Source organism: Mytilus californianus, unplaced genomic scaffold (assembly GCF_021869535.1).
Source record: "Mytilus californianus isolate M0D057914Y unplaced genomic scaffold, xbMytCali1.0.p SCAF_7, whole genome shotgun sequence".
Classification (NCBI taxonomy): Eukaryota; Metazoa; Mollusca; class Bivalvia; order Mytilida; family Mytilidae; genus Mytilus; species Mytilus californianus.
The window spans coordinates 15,082,672-15,102,735 of NW_026262723.1; the positions used below are offsets into that span (position 1 = coordinate 15,082,672).

Below are 20,064 nucleotides of genomic sequence, written 5' to 3' on the forward strand. Positions count from 1 at the left end.
TTAGTGTTTCCATTTCTGCCTGGTTTCTTTAATTTGAAGTAATTATGGTAGCTTGATTGAGAATATCCAAAGAATTATAATTACACTGATGTTTGTCTTGAGGTATTACATCTGTTACAAACTACCATATTGAGTAGTTTCAAATTCAATTTGCAATTTTTTCCAACTTCTGATTATATTAATTGTTTTTGATATCTTGACATATATAATATGTCATTATATGATGTAAAAATTTGCATAAATTTCAATTTTCTCCCCAAATTAAAAATAAGGCTTATTTCCAGTGGTTTTTATGACCTGAAACTTATGAGGCATATGTTGTTAAAAAATTGCTTCATTGTCTTCTTTGCTGTAGGACATGTGTTATACCATCACTTCTAGTTATATACATCACCAGATGGGCTGGGTGGGGATTATAATTTCCACACATACGGTGTAATTTATTTACTTCTATTTGCTCAGGATATAGTAACTTCACAGTTTATTTCAGCCAGTCTGATGATTGCAGATGATCCAAGAAGATTTAAATGGTATCTACTTCATCAGGATGTTTTAAGACATGCAATTATCATGTTTAAATTTAAAATGGTGTATGATGTATGATATTGTAAATTCTACAGTTGTCATATGTGAATCTGATATGCATTAGAATTTTGAGTTGATATCTGGAGTAAGACAGTAAAAAAAAATTGAGAAAAAAGATTTTCAGCTTCCTATTGTTCAATTTTACTTCAATAGTCTAAATATTTATTTAACTGGGATTTCATTATGAGATGGAAAATTGTTAAAAGGAATTATAACTTATAATTTGTACAAAAATGCATTTTCTTTAAGTTTTTAAAGCTTGTTGTTTTTTACTGGTAAGTACTACATATGTTTTCTGTCTGAAAAAGTTGAAAATTGCGAAGAAAAGAGATTAAGGTGAAATATAAAAAAAATCTTATTAAATAAAAAGTGAATTTATCAAACTAACAGCCTATACATTGAACCAATATATTTTCAGGACGTGTTACAAACTTGAGGAGATGTACTTACATTGTGTTAGATGAAGCAGATAGAATGTTTGACATGGGTTTCGAACCCCAAGTAAGTAAACTATACTATCTCAGGTAAATTCAAGAAGTCCCAAACTTAACAGTGTAGTTATTTGATAAAAAAAAAAATAAAACATTCATATGCATTCTCCTATATAATTTAATTATGTTATGTTTTAAACTAAATATATTTTCAATGGGACATTGTCAATGGCACACAAATGTGGCCACTTACATTTTAGACAAAAATTATCTGAAAAATGGTATATTATGGCATATTTGATAGATTTTTTATATTTGAGCTTGAATTTGAGCATCTTTAATGACCAAATCAGTTAAAATCTTTTACAGAAACTAATTGAATTGACTGAAGTAGACACTTAAGTGTTTAAAAAATGTAAAAATCTTTCATCAGATGTACTTCAAATTTTAGGCCAAAATTAGCCCTTACCGGACCTTGTTTTCCCTTTAATATACCCCAAAAGACCATGAAAATTTGTAACCCAAGAATATTGATGAACCCACAATATCCTACAATAAACCAATTTAGTGAATCATTCTTACTATCAGCATGCATAGCCTTCAATTTATTTGTTGCTTACCTTTCACTTTTTGACTGGTTTTTTTTTTTTAACCACTGGCTAAATCACTATGACATTTGTGATCTAAATAAAGGACTGTTCCAAATAAAATATTTATCTGAATGTGTTTTTTAACCCAGGCCACCCACAATATATATTTATCTTAAATTCTGTACAATTCATAATGCTGTTCTATAAAAGAACTACAACCTGTTAAATTTTTATTATCTCCCTACCCCTTACCCCAACCCCAACAACCAATTATGGAACAGCCCTAAGTAAATTTGTAGTGTAAAGAGTTCTACAATTTACTAAATCTATTTTTCTCCAGGTAACAAGGATAGTTGAGTGTGTAAGACCAGACAGACAGACTGTTATGTTCTCGGCTACTTTTCCAAGACAGATGGAGGCCCTGGCTAGAAAGATTCTACAGAAACCTATAGAAGTACAAGTTGGAGGGAGGAGTGTTGTATGCAAAGATGTAGAACAACATGTTGTAAGTTTCATTGCCATGGACAGAAGAAATTGACAAGCATATTGTTTTAAATTTGGTGAAATTGTCTTATTAGAGGTTTCTAAACATTTTCTTTTCATATAAAAATATGGAGATGTGGTTTGATTGCCAATGGGACAACTATCCATCAAAGTTCAAATGAAGTGGATGTTAGCAATTACAGGCAACCGTACGGCCTTCAACACTGAGAAAAATCCATACCATAGTTATATCTAACTGTCTAACCCTCTTAAAATAGAGTATTGTTTTTGTTGTTGATGTTGTTACCGTATAGTTGGCTATAAAAGGCTCTGACATGAAAAATATGAAACAATTCAATTAAAGAAACTAATGACCTAATTTATAACAAAATTATTTACGAAATACAAATATGACAGACATGAACCAACAAAAACCACTGAACTACATGTAAATTTTTTTTCCCTCAAGATTTAAGAAATTGTCAATTTTCCAAAGAAAAAAATTGGGTTTCACAATTTGTTTTGCTAATTCTTTGTATATAATCTGAAAACAGATTTACTAAGTATTGCACAACAGCAAGAAATCTTCAATTGAATATGAATTCAAATCATACAACCAATTTCAAGTTCTTTGACAACATTTATTCTGTGTCAGAAACCTATAATGTGTCAAATATTTAATTAAAATCCAAATTCAGACCTGTATCAAGCTTGAATATTGTGTCCATTTTTGCCCCAACTGTTCAGGGTTAGACCTCTGCGGTCTAATCCAGCTGCGCTCGGTGAAGCAGTTTACTGTAAAGTATTTCTCATAAATACAGCGTATATATTTACAACTCAAATAGGCCACACTATGTTTCCTGTCAAAAAAATTAATAGAAATTTACCCGTTTTCATTGAACTTTAATGAAAAATCAAAATGAGTGCTCTTTGTGACATCATGAAAAGAGCGCAAGTATGTACATTGACAAAAAAGACATGATTCCTATCTAGTAATTCTATTAGCTATGATTCATTGTGATATTGGTCAATTAATCCTAGTTTTGAATTGTACTTAGAAAAAGGTGTCATTTGAGGGCCATATCCTTAAGAGAAGTTGGCAGGTATGTGTAATTGAGAGTTAGGAGGGCTGTTTCTGGCATCAGTTTCTGGTGTCAACAATTGTTAAGGTTTGTTATTTGGTAAAACATGCAAGACATTACCCTGTGTCCACAATTAATGTATAAAGAATTTACATTTTCAGATCATAATCGATGAAGACCGAAAGCTCTTAAAACTACTGGAGATACTAGGTGTCTACCAAGAAAGAGGGAGTGTTTTGATATTTGTTGATAAACAAGAACATGCTGACGACCTGATGAAAGATTTGTTGAAACATTCCTATCCCTGTATGTCCTTACACGGAGGGATAGATCAGTATGATAGAGATAGTATTATACAAGACTTCAAAACAGGAAATGTTAAACTTCTGGTAAGATCACTTAAAAACTGCAGAAGAAATTGGGTTTCCTCAAAAGCAATATTTAGAAAAACATAGAATCATTGTACAGAAAAAAGAAACATGTTCATTAAGATGTAAATTTTTAGAATATCATGAATACATGTAAAATAGGGTTTTCAACCATGGCTTCCAAAACGGTCATATATTCCGGACTTGACCGAAATTTATATAAAAAGTCCGGCTGCTCTCAGCCTCAGACGGTCAAATATCATAGGTTTGCTACTTTTTGTTATTCAAGGCATTTTCATAAAATGGTCATTTCACATTTTTTACCAACTATCGATCGGTAAAAATGTCCGTTTGGGCATTATAGTTTATAATTGTGGCAATCCATTTCACAAAGATATTTCGATCATATTTGGGTTTAATTAAACAGATGCAGCATATTCCGTACTTTGAAGTGTCTCAGTTAGTCTAATCCTCTGGGTACATAAAGTAAATGCACGGCTTGGTGCATCAATAAAAACATTTGTTCTTTTATTTAAAAAACAACAAGCTGTCAAACAATTATCCCTTCAATAAGTAATATTGAAGCCATAAATCATTCACTGATTACAGGTCATTACCTTTGATGAGAGACCTTAGCTTGTCTTAATCAATAGAATTGATGATGCATAACAATGGACATAAAGGTGATCAGGTAAACGAGATCACATGTAAGCGTGTATAGAACAACATCCTATTTAATTATGCTTTGTAGATATTATTGTAAATGAGCATTCAGTTTTAAAAAAGTATCCTTAGATTTTAAAATAATTCTTCAAATAAGAATATTTATAAATGAAATCGAATTTGTATGATATTCATTATTATATTTAAAAACACTGTACATCATGTTAAATACTGGGGTATGCTAAAGGGTATTCAAAGTTATTTTCTTATATTTCAGCGGGTTGCATCTTATTAATTTTGTCTAAAAGATTGAAGTTATAAGAAATACGTTAATAAATATGATTTGATGAAAAATTGGAAAAGGTTTTAAACAAATAATCGTCAGAACCACGTTGTTTGAACTAGTACACGTGTGCGCATGTGTCTATTGTCTATTGTGCGCTGGTGGGAAATTTAATTATGCATCCTAATTCTTCAATAATGCTAAAATTATCATTGATACCTTTATCTAACGTTCATTTCGAGTATTTTCTGGAAGAAATAACTTGAAAAGGCTACTTAACTCAATCGTAAACGTACACGGATATTACGTATCCGTCTCTGATCCGTGATTTACCAGTGTCAAGTCAACATCCGGCATTAGGAAAATGTGATTTTAAAAACGAAAGTAAAGTTTTTGACAACGTTAATTTGCACAAATAAAGAGTCTAAAGCGGATATAGGCAGAATTAGTACGCTGATGTTGCACACTTCGAATGCTGCACTTTCAATTTAACACTTTACGTCAGAACATCGAATTTATATCAAAGTAAAGTTTAATATCGTTTTAATGTCAATCATTTGTATAATGATGGCCAACTGATTATCATAATTGCCTAATTTACTAAGTCTAAAGGGATTTAAAATAGGGATAAGATATGAAATGTCCGACTGGCTCAAAAAAATTTTGGAAGCCCCGTTTTCAACCCAAATTTGTTTAAAATTGTCAACATGAATACACATTTATTTCCAGAAACATGAATTTAATTGATACAACAGACCAACAACACATAATTGCTTTCTTTTTTTCAGATTGCCACTTCTGTGGCTGCTAGAGGTTTAGATGTAAAACATTTGATCCTGGTAGTTAATTTTAACTGTCCTAACCATTATGAAGATTATGTACATAGATGTGGGTAAGTTTAGGACTCTTCTATTTGCATTTTGAAGAAACTTTTTTTTATAATAATTTGGCTAAGACCTTGTTTAAAGGTGACTGAGTAAAAAAATAAACTTCACATGAAAAATTACATATTAACAGAATTTTGTTCTTTATTTTGTTAAAACATTCTTCAGTCTCTCAGACTTCAATTGCTTTTTTTTTATAGATATGTTATTTAATTTAGGTCTCATTGTTCATGAGTAAAGGAAAAAAATTGTAAAGTATTAAAATTGAAGGTCATACATTCATTGCTGGAAAACAAAATAAGACAAGAGACCACACCCATTTTATTTCAACTTCTTTTTTGATTTAAGGAGATACAGTTGTAATCATAAAAAAATTTGATTTAACTTTCTGAAAGTTTTGAAAGGAGCCAACAACAAAATATGATGCAGGATTCATATGAATTTGCTTTTCCCCAATAAGAAATCTTAATTTCAACATACATATCAAGTGACCCTTTTGAATGTAAAAGTTCTGTGCATAATTAAAATGTTAAGTCTAAGGTTATGAAATGTTGAAATCTTGATGCATGACTAGTAATCAATTTGATTTGGGTTTTGGCACTTGCTTCATGAACCATTTTTACTTCAACAAAAAGAGGTAGCCATAACTTGATCATATCATAGACGTTTTGCTGAAATTCAATTTAAAAATGAAATAATGAATAACATAGTACCTTTTGTCCCTGCCTAAAAGTTTAAGGACAGATTTTCCCACAGTAGTTAGAAATTTTGTAAATTGTTACCAAAAAATGATAGTTCAGAGCTATCAGATAGATAAAAAGTTTTAATAAAAAAGCAAAACTTAAAAAGGGTTAACTGGAAATAAATTCCATATCTTATCATTGTCTGATAACTACTGTATAGTATTTGATTCATTGGAAAACTTTAAGGCTTTACAATTGTTATTTGAAATATATCAAAACTTATATCTATTATTTAATTTCAGGCGCACAGGTCGAGCTGGAAATAAAGGTTTTGCATTTACTTTTGTAACTCCAGAACAGGAGAGATATTCAGGGGACATAATAAAGGCTTTAGAACTATCGGGAGCAGAAATACCAGCAGAACTGAATACTATTTGGGAATTGTACAAAGTTAGAGCAAAGATGGTTAGTAATTTAATCTATTGAACATTTATATTTTTTCTATGCATGATTTTTATGATTACGTTTAATTGTAAGACAGATGCTTAAATATTCAGATGTTGCAATTATGTGAAATTTTGAAATATTTCTATTTCTATTTTTACCAGAATTTATTCTTTACAGTGCTATAAGCGAACTATGCAGCAATTTATTTTAACAATTATCTAACTTTTTTCTTGTATTTATAAATGACGTTCCAAGTTTGACTTTTGCACATTATTTTTCTAATTTCGTAATAATAAACTAATAGGTTTATATTAACCTACTTGTATGTTGCATCGTCATAGTACTCAGTGCATTCACAATGTTATATTTTATTGCAAAAAGTTTTAAAGGTTGTTAAAAAAGTGATACTTTGATGCTGATCAGAAAAAAAAAATGACAGCTTGCAGAGGTTAAAATTTTATGTAGATAAACAATCAAAGAATACTTACCAAATTTTGTAACTTCCATCCTGATAAAAAGTCAAATATGACTCATAGAGGTGGAAAAGCAGTCACATTAATGGTGTTTCTTTGGTAAAACTTTAATACGGTTTTCAGTAATTAAGGAGCAGCATTGCTAGTTTCATTAATTTAGAAAATTTAATTATAGGATGGCAAGAATATAAGGAACAGTGGTTTCCATGGGCGAGGGTTTAAGTTTGATGAGACTGAGGCACATCTAGCCGACGAACGTAAGAAACTACAGAAGAAGGCCCTCGGTTTACAGGATTCTGATGATGAAGATGCTGGAGTTGATGTAAGTAAAAAAATAAATATTCTACTACTGCATCAAGTGTGATTCGCTATTTCTCTTCTCAAAACTTTTTTGTTCCAAATTTAGAATAAGAAGCTTTATGAGTCTTTTAAATATTTGTAATTTAACTGTCGAGAGTGATGAAATATTATATGATGATGAACCCTGCTTTGTTCTAGACCAACAAGCTGATTTAGATTTATAATGTGCTAGTACACAAGGTAATGCAGCCGCAGGAAGACAAGTCATCCTTATTGGACAAATTTTGTTTGATTGCCTTTGCTTTTACAGCTAAATGTCAAGTGCTTAGTGAAGAAACAGCAAATACCTAATTTCAAATCCTGTTTGACCTGGTTGGGATCAAACCTGTGACAAATTGACTGGACGCCAGCATGACCCCACCAATTCAAGCAGGGCAAAATTCTGTTCATGTACTTTGGACTGATTCTTTAGGTAGACCACACTGTTAACTTTTAGAATTCAGAGAACACAATAGAGCCAAAACTGTATAGAAAGGTGTCTCTAGGGACCAGAGAAAACTGACCTTTTCAGAGGGGTGACTCATGAATTACGGTTTATAGGTATAACTTCAATGGGACAAGAAGAGGTGACATAACAAGACAGGCTTTTTCCTAACTTTAGTTATTTAATCTAATATATTTTGTTATTAACTATTGCAGATTGAAGAACAAATAGAAAATATGTTCGCCAGTATCAAACGTGTCACTAATGTGTCCCACCCTGTCCTGACAAATCCTACACAGAACCCAGCAGCCATTGCACAACAGACGAATCAACAGAAACTAGAACTAGCCAAACGTCTGGCAGCTCAGATCAGTAAGAAGAAAGGACCAGATGCACAAGATATTACACAGATTGCTGCAAGATCTCTAATGACTGGGGAGGGAACTGCTCCTCTTGTTGCTGTAAGCCAGTTGTATTCAAAAAATATTTTTTGGGGATGTGTCTTAATTATGTAGCTATTCTTAGCAACAAATCAGGTTAAATTTATCAAATGATATACATGCATGATAATTATTTACTGAAAGTTTTGCTAGCATTTATTATTTAAATTTTTAACAAAGGGACAATAATGTCAGATTAGCTGTTACAATTTTAAAATATATTTTTACAAGTTTTGTTTTCACAATACCTATTTCCTTGTAATAATAAAAAATTACAATCAATTCTCAATTTACAATAACGTTGATTATATGAATTTGTCCATTTCAGTCTAAAACTATAGCTGAGCAGGTAGCTGAGAAGCTGAATGCCAAGCTAGGGTATAAACCTGTATCAGAGGAGGAAGATCAAGAGAATGCAGCAGACATGTTTAAACGTTATGAAGAAGAATTGGAAATTAATGACTTCCCACAAACTGCTAGATGGAAAGTCACATCAAAGGTAAAACATAAAAAGTGTTTAAAATAACATTGACCGTTATGTATTTACATTGCAGATGCAGTATATATATATATAAATCTTATCAAATAATGTCTTCACAAATAGGCTGTAATATTTTGGAGGGAGGCTGAAAATAAGAAAACAAATGAGTTGACACTACTGCAATGCAAAAAAACAGAAGGAAAAAATATCTATGGTCCATTTGTTTATAGTTACTCTTAAATATGCAAGTATCCTTTTAATAAAAACAGAACTCTTTAGAAAATGTATCTAGTTGCAGCAAATAGCTGTTGACATGCCCTCATAGTTGGAAGTTGCGAGTTCAATTTCATTCCAGATCAAAACAGGAACCTTTACAAAATAATTGTTTGATGCTTCTCTGCTACCCACATAGCATTTAGTGGCAAGGCCAAAGAAAGGTTAACTTACACTTAGAATGAGGTTTCATGTTGGATGACATGTCTGTCTACAAACTTCTACCTACTCAAATCAAAATCAGTTTGTCGGTTTAGCACAAAGCAGGGAACATTGATATCACATCAATATGAATATTTATGTACTCTGAAACCTGTCTTAATAAAGAAAAACCCTGTTGAACTGAAAAAAATATAATTAGACAGGTGTTTAATTAATAAGGTCAAACAACTGATAAATTTTCAGGGTCCTACTAAAAAGCGCCCGGGGAAAAGAAAAAGCGCCCGGGGGAGAAAAGGCGCCCGTGGAAAATATATAGATATTGTATTGGCATGAGACAACTTTGTGTCGATGAAATAAGTTATGTACATTTGATTTTTTTTTTAATTTTAGACAAGTATTTTGCAAATTCAGATAATAGACATTTGTAATAAAGCACAAAAGCAAGTATGAATGTTTCAATTTTAACAAAATATAAATACTATTTCGAAAGACAGATAATAATGGATCACAGATAATGCTGAAGATTTATAAAATGTTAGATATCAAAAGACATGTTTTTCAAAAACGATATCAAAATGAAAAATGCAAAAAACAACTTAAATTTCAAAGATAAATATTAATTTTATAAAACAATTATATAATGCATGTTAAAAGCAGGTGTTTGGTATAAAACAAATAACATTGAAACACCGATAAGCATTACGAATCGCATGCCGTGATTTAAACAGTTTTGGTTTTATATAAAAAAAATTATAATAAATCAGCAAATAAAGCAGTACTTTACATGTACCGTAGTTAAAACAAGAGGGATAAAAAGCAGGAGTTTGGTTTAAATTTAAAACTAAGCATTAAAACACTGATAAGCATAGCCATTAAAACAGTTTTAGTTTTATAAAAAGATTTAATAAATCTATATCAGCATCTGCATATAAAACATTTACTATTGTTAAAAAAGCACTAAAAATAAAAAGTAAATATTAAAACACTGATTAGCATAGCCATTAAAACAATTTCAGTTTTATAAAAAGATATAATAAATCTATATCAGCATCTGCATATAAAACATTTACTATGGTTAAAAAAGCACTAAAAGTAAAGCGCTATGCGTCTTACCACCTATTCATACAAACTGTCAACTACATTACTGTTCATAACTAATATAATACAATGTAAATTAAAAGTTATGTTGAAAATTTCAAGGTAGTGGTCTTGTTGCTACGAATACGCTTCTTTTGGTTTGGCTTCCTTGCGGTGGTTGGAGTTTTAAGGAATCTTTAATTTTCCGTCAGATGATTCCACAAAATTGTCTCTCGGTTTGCTTAGATTCATAAACTTTCTGAAAATGGCGTCCTTTTCTTTTGCACATTTCGACGACCATACGACTTCTGTTACTTGAAGTTTTTTAGCCCAAGGAGCCAACGCATGGTTCCCCTGGCCATGTAATGCTCGGCGTATATCGATATCGTAATTGAACAATTTTGTGTAGTTTGTCTATAAGGTCCGGGAGCTTAACGGCTTTCCAATTTGTCGATAGTTTTAAAATATTATTCATGGATTCGCATGAATTGTTCTTCCAGTTAATTGGTGCAATGTCTTTTTGTGTCGGTTCCTGGACATAGCTCTTCAGAGATGATGTATTACTGCTAAAATAACGTTGAAACGCGGGAACACTGTGCTCATACTTCGCTTCCAATTCCATTACCTTTAGGTCAACCTATTTTAGATATATAGTGTAAAGAAATTCCCCTTATTTACATATACGCAGTATAATTCGAAAGCCAACTCCCCGAGATAGACTAATTTAGAAAGCATGTGACTTCACTATTGTCCAGTTATTTTGCTGTCTTTTATTATATGACAAACGAGACAGTGAATTCAAACTCTTCATATGAACCAGATATCGCTTTTTCTTATATTATATATTTTAAAGCTAAAATGTTATTATAAATATAGATATTCCACAAGGCCACAATATCATATTTGCTTTAGCAGTTGGTTTAACTTTTCTTTTCTTTGTGGCAGGTATGTTCAAACCCTTCCACGATCTTCCACCGTCAATTGAAGTGTGTTTGATAACATACAAAACTTTGAAAAGTGTTCACCATGCAGTTGCGAATATTACACCCCGGGCAGTGATTTTTTTAAATAACGAAATATACGTTTTGATCGACATGATCGAGGACAATATCGTTCATGATTCTTCTATATACTCTTGTTTATATTTACTTACTTACTTATATACAATTTTGAAATCTAAAATGTAAAAGTGCAACAACACTATCTACACACTTTAGATGGAGCATCGTACATATCCCCATTTATATTAAGGACAAAACAAGCAATGATTTTTTTTTTTTTATTCAGGAAAACATTTATTGTTATAAAATATTATTATTTTATTCTCCTGGGAGCTTTTTTTTCTTCCCCGGGCGCTTTTTGTTTTCCCGGGCACTCCGGGGCGCTTTTTAGTAGGACCGAATTTTCATGGTTTTTCTTGTTATACAAGTTCAATTTTGACAGGATTTAAGTTTACACATGGTTTAGATTATACAATGTACCTATTTCAATGTTGTATTTTATTTTAGTACTGAAAAAGACAAAAATTCATTTAATCATTGAAATCTTTTTTAACAGGAAGCCCTTGCACAGATCTGTGAATACTCTGAGGCAGGTATTACAGTCAGAGGTACTTATGTACCTCCTAAGAAGGAACCTCCCGAGGGAGAGAGGAAATTATACCTAGCTATAGAAGCTACCAGTGAAATGGCTATACAGAAAGCAAAGAAAGAAATCACTAGACTCATCAAGGAGGAGCTCATTAGACTGGTATGTATTTATATGTTTTATGGACCCTTGGTTTGCATTTTCCTAGAGTTCCTAGTGGTCTGGAAAAAGAACAAGTTTTCAATATTAGTACTCATTTTGGAATCATGCAGAATTCTGAAAATTCAGCCTATCACACTTATTTTGATTCCCAAATGGTCAGGTTTTCCATTAAAACTTCTCAAAATCCCTTAAAAATGACTCATCCTAAATTAATCTATATGTGTATTGTCTCACTTTTTGGACCTGGAAGATATTAAAGGGGAATATTTTGACAATTTCTAAAATAAAAAATAAACCCCTGATAAAACTATGTGTGTGTAATGCCTCACTTGTAAACCCAGAAGATATGGACGGGATGTATATTGTCAGTTCTTCTAGATTGCAGGTGCAGTGCACATCAGTAAAACTGATAAAAGTGTAAAGGGGTCATCAAAAATGTTTTATTTTAAGTTAAAAAAATAAACCTACATTTTTTTTTTGGTGCATGATCACTAGGAATTATATTTCAGGCTTTTAAATGAAGATCTTTTGTAGAATAATTATCTTAACAGACATCATTGGCCAAAACATATCTCAATAACAAAGCAGTGACCATGAGTCATACCATATTTGAATGTTGATTAATGATTTATATAATTTTTTATTATAAAAATGATAATAATGATTTATTAAAAAAAAATAAATATAAAACATAAAAAATGAATAAAATTATTATTATTTGTTTCAAATTTCAAACAGAAATATGGTAATTTGGATACATCATCTTTTAAGAAAGAGTGAATCTTGAGACAGTAATATAGATTAATTTGTGATTTTTTTTATCCACCATTAAATCAACTGTTTAAATCCACTCATAGGTTCATCAAGATGTTTTGAAAATAAAATAAACCAACAGTTATCTCGGTTTCAATTTGAGACTTAAGGGAGTTCGCTTCTCAGTTTCAAAATAATAAGCTTTTTAAAACACTAGTTTATATTGATAGGGGATTCATAAAGGAATCAAAAGAGCAAAAAAAATATATAGGTCAATGTGCTTGTTTTGGAGATATTAGCCATTGAAATTTTGGCGGGAAAATGTTCTCTCTTGACTTTTCATAGCTATATCATTGACAAGTTTAAGTTCTCAAAAACTATTAAAAAATAATTAAAATTTTATAAGACTTTTACAGATGGCTTATCATTATATATGTAAAAGATTTATTAAAAGAAAAAGGGGTCAATGGACAAATTTTTTTAAGGCATACAAATGGATAAAACCAGAGGATTCCGAAAATCTGACAAAAATTCCAAAACATGACAAGCGAACATCCTTATTAGAAATGTAAATTAATATTGTTTTCTTTTCTTTCTTTTTTTACAGCAAAACTCTTACCAGCCTATCAACAAAGGAAGATACAAAGTCATATAAGGAGACATGCATTAGACACCTCGGCTTTATTTAGATATTCTGATGTATCATGTAATGAGTACCTCAGTAAATTTGTTTATAGAAATGTCAATGCTATCTGTTTATCATGTAATTATTACCATCTATCAAATCATGGAATAATGTTTTAAGCACACACTATACATTTTTTTTAAAACTGCTATCTAACAGTACTTTTATTGTAAAAGAAATGTTTTATTGAAAATTGTCAGAAATAAAAAATAAATTGACAGAAATTATTGTATTTATCATTTTTAGGATGGAAAATAAACTCATCATGGATGGAAGTCTGTTTTATGCAATCACTTATGCTTGATTAAGGGTTGTTGAACAATTGCATCAAAGGGGAAAACAAGTATAACAAAAATACCAAACTCAAGGCAAATTCTAAGAGGAGAAGTTCATAAAAACTGACAAAATCAAAAGTTATCAATCAACAGAACAAGTGAAAAACAATTCCAATATTCCTGACTTGGTACAGACATTTTCGGAAGGGAGGGGGTAATATTGGGTTGTAATCATATAGAATTAAAAATGTGTATACTGTTGGATGCTTGGGTTTTATAATACATGTAATATCAAAATATCAGTCAATTAATGTTCCAAGACGGCCAATAACAGTCAATGTGCTTTAGGCCTTTTGGTAAATATGGGATAACTTGTTAGCTTCTTTGACTGTTCCTAGTGAAGAAGCATGAGACACACTTATCAGATAAAGATTATTGCATTTCATTTCTTTTATTGCTGACTATACGGTTTGGTTTTTTATTTATATGCCCATGTATGTGGGACGTGTTATGGTATACCGTTGTCTGTCCGTCGTCAACACTTCGAAGAATAACTCAAAAATGTTTTCACCAATTTTCATGAATCTTTGTTGAATTGTTAATATCTTTTGACATAAGTTCCTTTTTGATTTTTATAAATTTTAGATTTTACGTTTCTGAGTTATGGGATTTTATTCATAAAAAAGTGATGGAATTTCCAGTTTTCTGACTTATAACTCAAAAATGCTTTGAGCAATTTTCATGAAACTTTGGTGAATTGTTTATATATATTGACATAAGTACGCTTTCAATTTTTAAACATTTTTGATTTTACGTTTTAGAGTATTGGGACTTTATTCATAAAAAATTCGTAAGTGTTCAGCGGAACCCAGTGTCTCGCCTACTTTTGCTGTTAATCGCAGGCTCAACAAAAATGAGGAAAAAAATAAATAAAAATACTCCTCTCTATTCTATCTTTTGATTGTAAGTAGCTTCTGTCCAAGTTTGGTAAAATTCCAGGATAATTTATGAATCTAATAAATGTTTTAAAAACTTAAACTGCAGACTGTATGTAATGTTGACTGGAAGAAAAACTAAGTCCATTTATAAGTAAAATACCGAAAAAATGGAACAAAATTTTATCAAAATTTCCTTCTAGATACTAGCTTTTGATCATAAACAAGCTTCTTTCCAAGTTTGGTAGAAATCCAGGATAGTTTAAGAAAGTTATCAAAATTTCAAAAACTTTAACCACAGAGTGAATGTAATGTTTCCTGGCAGAAAAACTAAGTCCATTTATAAGTAAAATACTTGAAAAATGGAATTTGTTTTTTACAAAATTTGCTTTTGAATATAATCTTATGATCATAAACAAGCTTCTGTCCAAGTTTGGTAGAAATCCAGGTTAGTTTAAGAAAGTTTTTAAAATTTCAAAAACTTTAACCACAGAGTGAATGCAATGTTTCCTGGCAGAAAAACTAAGTCCATTTATCAGTAAAATACGGAAAAAATGGAATTTTTTTTTTACAAAATTTACTTTTGAATATAATCTTATGATCATAAACATGCTTCTGTCCAAGTTTGGTAGAAATCCAGGATAGTTTAAGAAAGTTATTAAAATTTCAAAAACTTTAACCACAGAGTGAATATTTGTGGACGCCGACGCCGACGGAATGTAGGATCACTATGTCTCGCTTTTTCGACAAAAGTCGAAGGCTCGACAAAAAGGAGGGATTTTCCAGTTTTTCAACAATAACTCTAAAACACTTTGAGCAGTATTCTTGAAACTTTGGTGACTTGTTTATATCTATTGAAATAAGTTCCATTTTGTATTTTTTATTTTATAAATTTCTGATATTACATTGCAGATTTGTAGAACATTATTCATTGAAAAATTGTTGAAAACTCTCCATATTTCACTCTTTGGACGGTTATAGAATTTTATTCGTTCAAAAATCAAGGCCACAAACTTCGTTAAACTTGAGGTAGCCTTAATAGTGCCAAATTATTTATTTTTTGTGTCAATGGGTATCACTGTGTGTACATGTATTTTTTTTGGGGGGGAGGGGGGTCTATTTGAGCAGTGCTCCCAGTATTTTTAGTTGATCATATACATTAATTTCAAGCATAAAGATGAGCAAAAATATAGTAAATAGGGATTGCTTTTCCGGCGACGGCGATGAAGGCGTCAACAATTGTTAAGTTTTCTGCTTAAGTTAGTTTGATAGGAACTACTTGTGATAAATCATTGATATTTTTGTATGAAGATGCATTACTATCAGTACATATCAGTTTGACAACAATTTTGAGGCCCTGCCTGTAGGCCATTGTCCAGTGATGTTGATTTAATTAGCCATTTTCAATGTGAAGTTTTCTGCTTAAGTTAGTTTGATAGGAGGTACTTGTGATAGATCAGTGATATTTTGTATGAAGTTGCATTACTATCAGTACATATCAGTTTGACGACAATTTTGAGGCCATGGTCCAGTGACTTTGATTTAATAAGCCATTTTCAATGTTAAGTTTTCTGCTTAAGTTAGTTTGATAGGAGGTACTTGTGATAGATAACGATGATATTTTGTATGAAGTTGCATTACTATCGGTAATTATCAGTTTGACGAAAATTTTGAGGCCATGGTCCAGTGACTTTGATTTAAGTTTTCTGCTTAAGTTAGTTCGATAGGAAGTACTTGTGATAGATCAATGATATTTTGTGTAAAGTTGTATTGCTATCAGTACAGTTTGACAACTATTTTGAGGTCCTGCCCCTAGGTCATGGTCCAGTGACTTTCAATCAAAATTTTTAATGTTAAGTTTTATGATTAAGTTAGTTTGATAGGAACTACTTACAATAGACAATATTTTCTATAAAGTTACATTGCTGTTTGTATATCTTAATTTGTCAACCATTTCGAGGCCCTACCCATTAGTTGGTCCAGCGACATTGAAATAATTAGCAATGTTGCTGTCCATCAGATTGTCTTTTTCAGAATTTTATGCCGACAGGTGAGACATATCTCTCTGTTATCAATCAAATTTAGTCTGAGGTTAAAGTTTTTCAGTCATAAATAACTTTGTTTAAACTTCATGCAATTTTATGAAGTGTTGGCAGAAGCTTGTTAATGACCAAAAGACAGTATCCAGAGACAAAATTTTGAAGATATTCATTTTCATTTTCCCGTTTTTACTGGTAAATTGACTTTTTTTTACAATTAACATTCAGATTTAGTCTGAGGTTAAAGTTTTTCAGTAATCAATAACTTTGTCAAACCTTATGGAATTTTTGAAATTTGGAGAGAAGCTTAGTTATTACCAAAATATAATATTTAGAGCAAAAGTTTATTTTTTTTACAGTTGACAAGTAGATACACATGATACAGTCTGGGTTTAAAGTTTGTTACTCTTTGATAATTACTTTGTTAAGCCTTCATAGAACTTTTTGAAACTTTAGCAGAAGCTTTTTTATGATTAAGAGATAATGTCTGAAGCAAACTTTTGATTTTTTTTTTCATTTTTAGTACTTTTCTGATAGATATATGGACTTGGTATTTTACAATTAACATTTATAGAAAGTCTGGGATTAAACTTTTTTGCCATGATAAATTTGTGAAACCTGCATGGATTGTTAGGAAACTTGGACAGAGGCTAATCTTCAAGATCAAGAAATAGCGTCTAAATAAAAAGTTTGATTTTTTTTAAAATTCTGTATTTCACTGATAAATGGACTCACTTTTTAAGTCAACATTAAACTTTTAGAAAGTAGTACATGGCTCACGAATCTATCTGTTCTACCTACAATTAGAGACAGTAAACAATTAAAAATATTGCCAAAATAATAAATTCTTTGCTTTAAACAATGCATAGTTGAATTTTCAGTTAAACATTGTAAAATGAAAGCAATCTTTGCTACCTACGTGATCGTCATCAAAGGGCAATAACTCTAATAAGGTGTCGACTGACGATTTTTACCATCAGACTTATTTGTAGATCTTGTCTTGCTGATCATTTTTGTAATTTAAAGTTTCTCTGTATCTATTGTAGTTTTCAGGATAATATTCAAGATAATCTAACTTCTTAAAAGCTTTATATTTTAGAAGCTAGAAGACCTGGATGCTTCATACTTTGTATATAGATGCCTTATGTTACGAAGTTTCCGTCTGTCATATGTCTATTGTCCTTGACCTCATTTTCATGGTTCAGTGACTACTTGAAAAAAAGTCAGCATTTTTTGTAATGTTAATTTCTGTCTTATAATGAGTAAAATGATAACTATATTTAGTATGTGCGTACCTTGCAAGGTCCTCATGCCCGTCAGACAATTTTCATTTGACCTCGACCTCTTTTCATGGATCAGTGAACAAGGTTACGTTTTCGTGGTCAAGTCCATATATCAGATACTATAAGCAGTATGTCTACTATATTTGGTATATGGAATGATTGTAAGGTGTACATGTCCAACTGGTAGTGGTCATCTGACCTTGACCTCATTTTCATTGTTCAGTGGTCAAAGTTAAGTTTTTGAGTTTTGGTCTTTTTTTCTAATACTATATGCATTAGGTCGACTATAAATGGTGTATGGAAATATTTTATGATGTACATGTCAGTCTCACAGGTTTTATTTGACCTTGACCTCATTTCACGGTTCATTTCTCAGTGTTAAGTTTTTGTGTTTTGGTCTGTTTTTCTTCAACTAAAAGCAATAGATCAACTATAATTGATGTATGGAAGGATTGTAAGGCGTATATGTCTGTCTGGCAGGTATCATCTGACCTTGACCTAATTTTTATGGTTCATTGGTCAATGTTAAGTTTTCATGGTTAAGTTTGTTTCTTGGATACTATAAGCAATAGGTCAACTATATTTAATGCTTAAATTGATTGTAAGGTGTACATGTCGGTCTGGCATGGTTCATCTGTCTTTGACCTCATTTTCATGGTTCATTGGTCAATGTTAAGTTTTCTTGTTTAAGACTGTTTCTTAGAAACAATAAGCAATATGCCAACTATGTTTGGTTTATTGAATGATTGTAAGGTGTACATGTGTTTCTCGTTTGGTTTATCTGACCTTGACCTCATTTTCTCGGATCATGTTAAAGTTTATGTGTTACTTGCAGTAAAGCTTTGTATTTAGGACTATCAACATAAAATCAATGGTTAGCAAAGAAGGCGAGACATTTCAGCGTGTGCACTCTTGTCTCTATTTATAACAGTTTTCAAAATAATACACAAAACTTTCATTTTACCCCTATGTACTATTTTTAGCCATGTCCGCCATCTTGGTTTGCAGGCGGGGTCATCGGACACAGCTTTTGATGATGCCCTAATGATGATTGTGGCCAAGTTTGGTTAAATTTGGTCCAGTAGTTTCAGAGGAGATTTTTGTAAAAGTTAACGGACGATAGACGACAACGACGGACGATGGACGCCAAGTGATGAGAAAAGTTCACTATGCCCTTTTGGCCAGGTAAGCTACAGACAACAGTAGTATACCGCTAAATAAGAATAATAAACAAATATTTACAGAAGACTGTTATGATTTAAGCATCAATTCTTATAAAAATCAGACTTATTTTAGGTGCAGGCGGAAACTGAACAATTTCTAAGGACTTAATTTTATTATAAGCGTTCGAATGTTTTCTGTACGAATTTTTGGTACGCTTTTTAACTAAATTATAGTTGGCAATAATCCTACAGATAGCACGGCAATCAGACGCACAGAACAACAATTTCCTACGAAAGTGTTATAAAGTTACAATCATTGATTTTATCCAGAAAGTGATGTATTTAAGACCCAGGGTTACACTCATGAATTATTTTTTAACTGAATAGTTAACTGTGTTAAAAGTTTGGTACACACATTATCATCACTTTTCAACTCAATACATGCAGTCAATAGTTCATCATCATTAATAACAATCCGTATCTTGGTAGAAACTGATTCCAACCGGAAGACCGTTAAACGGAAACAGCCGACAGTTTGCACGGAAGTAAGGCATTTCAGTAGAACACAAACACCTATATTGTGTCAGAACGTATAAGAATATCTATTAAAGGCGGAAATATTTTGATTATATACCAAACAAGATATGATAATTACATGTACTTAAAATGTCCTCATCATAACGATACCATTTGAGAATTGCCAAATAGATAATTTTGTTGGTAAATATAAAGTTTTAATCATGATTGTTCAAGTAATTGTTAAAAACAAATACAAAAGCAAGATCACTGTAAAACAACAGAACAAAAATCTGTGTTTAAGCAGATACAGATAAACACATCATAGATACCAGGATTTAATTTGTGTACGCCAGACGCGCATTTTGTCTACACAAGACGTATATGTGACGCTCGAATCAAACAAGTTAAGATAGGCCAAATAAAGTACAAAGTTGAGGAGCATTTCGGACCCAAAATTCCGACAGGTTTTGTTAA

General features: G+C 31.3%; 1 protein-coding gene across 1 annotated transcript in view; it reads left to right on the top strand.

Moving 5' to 3' along the window:
- LOC127710114 (probable ATP-dependent RNA helicase DDX46) overlaps positions 1-13,604 on the top strand; it is a 30,052-nt gene extending 16,448 nt beyond the window's left edge. The window contains exons 12-21 of the mRNA XM_052215856.1: positions 1,004-1,086; positions 1,947-2,111; positions 3,333-3,560; positions 5,274-5,377; positions 6,355-6,517; positions 7,148-7,294; positions 7,972-8,217; positions 8,525-8,695; positions 11,747-11,938; positions 13,299-13,604. Coding sequence (XP_052071816.1) covers positions 1,004-1,086; positions 1,947-2,111; positions 3,333-3,560; positions 5,274-5,377; positions 6,355-6,517; positions 7,148-7,294; positions 7,972-8,217; positions 8,525-8,695; positions 11,747-11,938; positions 13,299-13,346 — 1,547 coding nt within the window. The 3' untranslated portion in view covers positions 13,347-13,604. The remainder of the gene's footprint in view (positions 1-1,003; positions 1,087-1,946; positions 2,112-3,332; positions 3,561-5,273; positions 5,378-6,354; positions 6,518-7,147; positions 7,295-7,971; positions 8,218-8,524; positions 8,696-11,746; positions 11,939-13,298) is intronic.
- Positions 13,605-20,064: the final 6,460 nt, after the last annotated feature.